At 46.3% G+C, this 7,479-nt stretch overlaps 1 protein-coding gene across 1 annotated transcript; it reads right to left on the bottom strand.

The window, feature by feature from the left end:
* Positions 1-336: 336 nt before the first annotated feature.
* On the bottom strand, positions 337-7,219 carry LOC311235649 (neurofilament heavy polypeptide-like; the record flags this gene model as incomplete). Its single annotated transcript, XM_084323114.1, has 5 exons — positions 337-362; positions 2,206-3,146; positions 4,153-4,277; positions 4,558-4,757; positions 6,457-7,219. The coding sequence occupies 5 exons, from the start codon at positions 7,217-7,219 to the stop codon at positions 337-339; spliced, it is 2,055 nt and encodes a 684-aa protein (XP_084179240.1).
* Positions 7,220-7,479: the final 260 nt, after the last annotated feature.

Raw genomic sequence — 7,479 nt, forward strand, 5'->3', positions numbered from 1 at the left:
ACTAAATAAAGAGCTACAAAAAGTAGAAGAGTGGATTAGAGCGAATAGAATGGTTTTAAACATAGCAAAAACAAAGTGTATTTTAATGGGTTCTCACCATATGCTAATTGCTCATCCAAAATTAAAAAGAATGATGGGGGGAACTGAAATTTAACAGGTAGAAGAAGCAAAGCTACTAGGTATAACATTGGACAGTCATCTGAACTGGTCAACGCATATAAATAACATAACAAAAAAGATGGGGAGAGGGCTGGCTTTAATTAGAAGATGTGCAGAATTCCTAACTCCAGAGTCAGTGATCCATGTTATCCAGGCTCTGATCCTTTCACATCTGGATTACTGTCCGGGGATCTGGGGAAGTGCTGGAAGAGAAAAACTGGGAAAACTACAAATGACACAGAACAAGGCAGCGCGCCTTGCTCTGAACTGTAGGAAAAGGTCAAACATAGTAAGTATGCATGAAAAACTGTCATGGTTAATGGTAGAACAAAGACTAAATGTAAATATCATGTTTTTTAGAAATATATATAAGAACAAAAAACCTGCTTGTCTATATGACGAGATACAATTCACAATCAACAGACAGTTACTCCACCAGGCATGTGTCAATGGAAAGATGTACTGTAAAGATGTCAAGAACAAATGCAATGAAAATAACTGTTATGTATAGAGCCATGACTGCATGGAATTCCTTACCACCTGCACTAACTAGGGTTGAAGACAAACAGATTAAAAAAACACCTTAAAAATCATATAAGAAAGAGTGGTACTGTCAGTTAAGTAAACATAGTGGGTGATTGAGAAGATGGGTATGTGTGATTGGTGAACTTAGATTTTTAATATATTTGTATGTTGTATTGAGATGTATTGTTGTGCTTTAAGTGAACATATATGCCTTGAAACATGATTGAGTAAATGGGTATGTGTGATTGGTGAACTTAGATATTTTATTATATGATATTTGTATGTGTTATTGAGGTGTATTGTATTGTATTAGTTGTATTGTATTGATTTTATTGTATTGTATTGATTTGTGTGGACCCTAGTAATAGTAGCCTATGCCTGTGGCAATGGCTAATGGGGATCCGAATAAACTAAACTAAACTAAACAAAACAGTGCCTCTAATGCATAGGAAGTCATTCAAGTTCTAAATGTACTATAGATTTCACAATGGAATTGCATGAAGAAAAAAATGCACAAAGCCCAGTTTGTTTTTGTTTTCATTGCCTTTATTCAGATTGCATGTTCTCAGCAGCAGTTCCTACATAGCACAGTCATCATCGTCCTAGCGGTACGGACCCAAGAGGTGAGCCAGTGCAGCTCCACCGTCAGGAGGATATGCGTTAAGGTGCACAGCGAGCGGATTCAAAGTCTTCCTGACTTACATATCTGCAAATATAATATACACATATCTCCTTAAATATATATTTTTTGGAATATATTCATCTGTCACATTTATTTATAATAAAACATAAGGTACTTGTGCCCTAATGATAAAGACAAGCACTCAGTGATGATGAAACCCAATCCCATTGCCAAAAGAAAGTCTTAACATGCCAATAAATAATTATGCTATGGAGCTATGCACCATGAATGTATCACATAGAACACAACGGCCCCCAAACAGCAACGTCAACGTCGACAAACCCCTGAACACAATCCCACAATCTTTAGTTAGTTTTTTTTTCTTTTCTTTTTTTAAACATCTCTACCCTTGAAGGCTTTTATAGTTACAGGCCTCTGCGGTCCCATTCAGCAGGATTCAGTTGAAATGCACTTATTATTAAGGGCAGTTGTCACATTCAGGTAAGAGTTTAGAGCATTCTGCATTCACTATAGTCACATAGCAGAAGCATCATATCAAGTGGGTTGTAGTGGCCGTACTCAGGGGGGGGGGGGGGGGGGGTTATTTGCTAGAGAATCACTATTGCTTACATACTGTCACCTGCTTTGCTTGGGAGATCCCCGTCAGAGCCCTCTCCTCCCTCCCTCCCAGGTAGTTCTTTGGCGTCTCATCCTCTCGAGCCCTGGACCGGTCGCAGCTTCTCTGACTCACTTCTTGGCCTTCTCCTTGCTCTCCTTAGCGTCGGTGCTGGAGGACTTCTCTGCCTTGTCCGTCTTCCCTTCCTCCTTGCTGTCTGCCGCTTTAGGGGCGTCCTTCTTCTCCTCCTTTTTCTCCTCTGGTTTCTTCTCCTCCTTCTTGCTCTCGGATGCTGCTTTAGGGGCGGGCTTCACCTCGGCCTTGTCTGTCTTGGTAGGGGAAGGCTTCTTCTCCTCCTCCTTAGGGGCGGGGCTTTCCTTGGGAGCGGGCTTTTCCTCTGCAGGCTTGGGAGAGTCGTCTTTCTTTGGGGCCTCTTCTGCTTTGCTCTCTTTCTTTGCATCAGTCTTGCTTTCGGCCTCCTTCTCTTTGGGCTCCTGCTTCTTCTCCTCCTTCACGGGTGCAGGCTGCTCCTTCTCCTTCTTGTCCTCCTTGGTGGCGAGGGGTTTGGCCTTTTCCTGTACTGGGGACTTGGGCTCTGGGGTCTTGGATCGGGGAGACTTGGACTCTGGAGATTTGGAAGCGGGTGACTTTGATTTATCATCTGCAGGGGATTTGGGCATGGGAGATTTGGGCATGGGAGATTTGGCTGGTGGTGATTTGGATTCGGGTGATTTCTGGGGAGATTTGGATGGTGGTGATTTCTGGGGAGATTTGGATGGTGGTGATTTGACAGTTGGGGTTTTCGGGGGAGTCTTGGACTGGGGAGACTTTGACGGAGTGGAATCGGCTTTCCCAGGAGACTTGGATCCATCTTCTCCCTTGTCTCCTGCTTCCTCTTCCTCGCCCTTCTCATCCTCTCCCTCATCCTCCTTATCATCCCCTCCTTCCTCACCCTCTGCCTCCTCTCCCTCTTCTTTGGTTTCCTCACCCTCCTCCTCTTCTCCTCCTTCCTCCTCTGCGTCCTTCTCTCCCTCCTCCTCCCCTTCTTCCTCCTCCTCATCTGCCTCCTCTGTGACCTCTGTGACCTGGGTCTCATCTGTTTGTTCTTCCACGATGACCGTGTCTGACATCTCGTCTCCCTTCAGTTTCAGGTGAGCAGGGTAGGAGTAGGAGTATGGGCTGCCTCCTGACACGAAGCGAGTCTCCTCCCCCTCCAGTAGTTTCCTGTTTGCAAGATAAGACATATCCTCCATGATTGGAATATTTCAACGCTATCATCAGAGATTAATGGAATATTCCAATGCTATTATCAGTGATGAATGGAATATTCCATTGCTATTATCAGAGATTAATGGAATATTCCAATGCTATTATCAGTGATGAATGGAATATTCCATTGCTATTATCAGAGATTAATGGAATATTTCAATGCTATTATCAGAGACGAATGGAATATTCCAATGCTATTATCAGAGATTATTACATGGCGTTTTAACATTCGCCGAAATGCTTGATTGTGATTGGTCAATAGCGCTCGTCAGAGGTCCGTTATTACTCGATAACGGACCTCTGCCGAGCAATAATGACCGCTGTGCACAGCTGTTCGCAATCAAGCCCACTGACATCAGTGGTGCAATCAGACACTGCCGGCTGCCGGGGAAGCTGCCGGCGATGACAGGGCGGAGCGACAGAATAGAACTGCGTCTGCATTTGATCTTGTCTTGTCGATGGTGTAAAATGAAGTATATTGTTAGTAAGTTAGCCATGTAATAAGCGGGATAATGTATAGCTATACTCTGTCATTGTCGCAAAATAATTGACCTTCACTACATTTAAAGAACACCTCGGCGAGGCGCCTCTGTATTCTAAACTCTGTGACGGTCAATTATTTTGCGACAATGACAATGAGTATAGCTATACATTATCCCTTACTTAATGGAATATTTCAGTGCTATTATCAGTGATGACTGGAATATTCCAATGCTATCATCAGAGATTAATGGAATATTCCAATGCTATTATCAGAGATTAATGGAATATTTCAGTGCTATTATCAGTGATGAATGGAATATTTCAATGCTATTATCAGTGATGAATGGAATGTTTCAATGCTATTATCAGTAATGAATGTAATATCAGTGCAACGACACATAATTATGTTTAAACATTAACCACACTACACATTTACATTTAATAAAACGGTAATCTGTAGCACTGAGCCATAACTGACCTGTAAGCGGCGATCTCGATATCCAGAGCCATCTTCACGTTCAGCAGCTCCTGGTAGTCCCGCAGCTGGCTAGCCATCTCCCACTTGGTGCTCTTCAGCTCATTGTCCAGGTGACGGATGGTCTCCTGTAAGATATGTTGTGTCAATTGGAACAATATGCATACAATTAACCCTATCATCACTACCACACTACCCTTTCACTGCGACAATACAGAAGGTTAACCCTTTCACTACCACACTACAGACGGTGGTAGTGAAAGGTTAACCTTCTGTAGTGTGGTAGTGAAAGGTTAACCTTCTGTAGTGTGGTAGTGAAAGGTTAACCTTCTGTAGTGTGGTAGTGAAAGGATTGATGAGAGATAAGAGAAAAGCAAGAAAGGGGGATGTGCTTGTCTGATGCCCTGCCTGTAGTGAGTTGAAGTCTCCATGGTGTCTGTCCTCGTTCTCCATGCGCTGCCTCTCCAGTGACTCCTTGGTTCCCCTCAGGGTCTCCAGCTCGATGGTGCGGCTCTGGAGCTGGCGGCGGTACTCTCCGATCTCTTCCTGGGACCCGCGGATCGCATCCTGGTTGGTCCTCGCTGCATCTGACAGACGGTCCACACGCACTGCGGGATCACAGACAGACATTTTATAGTTTTTTTTAGAGGTCACACTTGAAGAAGCAACAAGTGATGGGGAGTAGAAATGGTTAAATGTCGGCTGCCCGTGTGGTTTTGCTTTGTCAGGCGACTGACGGGGGCATCTCTGGAGAAGGGCCCCTCAACCGCTGGTTATATGGCTTAATTCAACGCTGAGGTAAACAGCATATCGTCTCAGTTACTTTGCCCAAAGAGCAGCACAGGCACTGACATTCTGTGTCATGAGAGATTTATTCTCTGTCGGAGAGGCCACAGAGCCAGAGTGACCTTGACGGTTTCCATGTGTCAGTCAGTGGTCTGACTCAGCTCTCTATCTCCCACCCAGCCACCCTGCTGCAGTCAGCTGGCCAGCAGAGAGGAAAGGTCCTTCTGTTTATTGAAGATTATCGACTCAGCATATGAATGTACTGCTAAGGGGTCATGTGTTGATACTGTATATATATATACTGTATCTAGAGAGAGAGAGAGTGTGTGTGTGTGTGTGTGTGTGTGTGTACGTGCCTGCCTTACCTGCCTGTGTGCATGCATGCGTGTGTGTGTGCGCGTGCCTGCCTGCGTGTGTATATATGTCCTGCAAAAATGTATGTAGTCAGTACTGAATACATCTGATCTACCTTTTTTTTTTTACTTTGACCAGTCAGCTGGTTTCTTTTAGCGTTTATCGCTTTTTCTGGTCAAGTATGACCGACAGAGACAGGTTGAATGGGGGTACAGATGGGGGGAAAGACACTCTGAGAAAATACGGCGAGTCCGGGAGTCGAACTCGCTACCCCAGATCCGTGACGCGCACGGTTGTCCCCGACGCCGAAATAGCGTTCGAGGTACGCGGTGAGCTACTGGAGCTCCCCCTGATCTACCTTTCATCGTATTACCTCAACATACACAAAGGATGAGGTGAGGTCTCTTGGCCTGTTTGGAATATGTTTTAGTTACTCAATTATGTTGTTGCAAAGCATATATTTTCTACATTCCAATGACCTTCCCAAAATGACCGAACATCCATGTTCAAAGGCAGGCCGGACAATGGAGGACTGTCTGTCCATTTGTCTGTCTTTCTGTATACCTGTCTCTCTGCCAGCCATGAACAGTGACCTTGAAATAAACTCTTTGAAGACCGCAGTCAAATCCATCACACCTACAGTTATACAAACAGAGATGCCAGGGGCATGGGGGTAAACCCGCATGCACTCCCACAGGGTGCAAATTAGTTGTTGCGCTCCTCTCTGTGTCCTCATCTCACCCCTGCAGTGTGTTTGCCAGGGGTAGCATGCAGCAATGATGCCTCCAGACGCTGCAGAGAATGTCTGATTCCATGACGCAGCAATTTTTTTTATTCTGAAAATTATATTCTGATTAGGCAATAGGCCTCTATATAGCTTATACATTTTTTGTTTTGTTTTTAAGTATCGTTCTTACACTGGCAAGGAAACTGTAAAAAATTTTATTGATTCTACTGGAGTTTTGGGATCTGGTGATTTGTTTAACTGTGAATATATCTGTTTTAAAGAATCAGGTGCACAGGTCTTGAGAAGCGCTCGACTCAAATTCAGCACCATGGACAGAGTCGCAAATGGTTAAACTTTGCCCAATGACAGATATCCACCAGAGGTACATGGGCCTGGTGGTTGAGAGGTACGACGAGTAAACACAAGTATTAATGTCTTACCTTTGAACCATTCCTCAGTCTGCGTGGCGCTCTTGGATGCGTGACTGTCCAGCTGTGCACGGATCTCCCGCAGTGCGCTGGTGACGTCTGCCTTGTGCGTGTCTCGTACCTCGAAGTTCACCTGCGCGCCCTGAATTTGCTCGAGAAGCTCCACCACTTCTTCCTCGTGATTCTTCTTGAGGAAAGCGGACTCCTCTTCGAGAGCACGCAGTTTCTTATCCAGCTCTAACCGCGCGAGCCCGCACTCGTCCACGTACTTGTTCATGGCGCGAGCAGCAGCGTCCATCTCCTCCCGGTTGCGAGCCTCATCCTCGAGCCGAGCCCGTAAGTGCTGGATGTCCTCCTCCAGGTGCTCGTGCTCCAGGAGCACACCGGCCTTCTCCCCGGTCAGCTGTTGCACGAGGCCCCGCAGGTCGCCGAGCTCGCGCTCGTAGTGCTCTCCGACCGACGCGCGTCCGGTTGCGCTCTGCCGCAGCGCCGCCGCTTCCGCCTCAAGGTTGCTGTTGTGCAGCTCCAGGTTCCGAACCTTGTCGATGTAGCCGGCGAATCGGTCGTTCAGAGTTTGAAGAATTTCTTTCTCGTTCCTCCTCGTCATGTCTCCGCCATAGCTCTCCAGGCTGTTGATGGTGGAGGACGGCTGGCTGCTGTAGGTGGTGCCGGTGCGGCGGCGCGAGTGAAAGCCGCTGGAGGAGGACGCGGAGGCCGGCCGAGCCTTGCGGTAGGAAGTCGGGCCATACAGGTGGTCGTCCAGCGTGAAACTCATCTTTACTGCTGGGGCCGAGGGAACACTGACTGCAGCAGGAGGAGAGCGCTGGGCTTATATAGGAGAGAGGGGGAACTCAGTCAGCAGCACCGAGACGCACTCTCTGTTTAAAGAGGTATCACGACTAGGCCCACTGCCAGAATCAGAGTATAACTTTGATCAGTCTTAAAGCAGACAAGACTGAGGGATTCGCAATTAGCGGATGTGCAGTTGAGGGCATCAGCCGCATCACCCATGTCGTTTTTATTTGACATGTCAAC

This window comes from Notolepis coatsorum, assembly GCF_963971535.1.
Source record: "Notolepis coatsorum genome assembly, chromosome: 10".
NCBI classification, from domain to species: Eukaryota; Metazoa; Chordata; class Actinopteri; order Aulopiformes; family Paralepididae; genus Notolepis; species Notolepis coatsorum.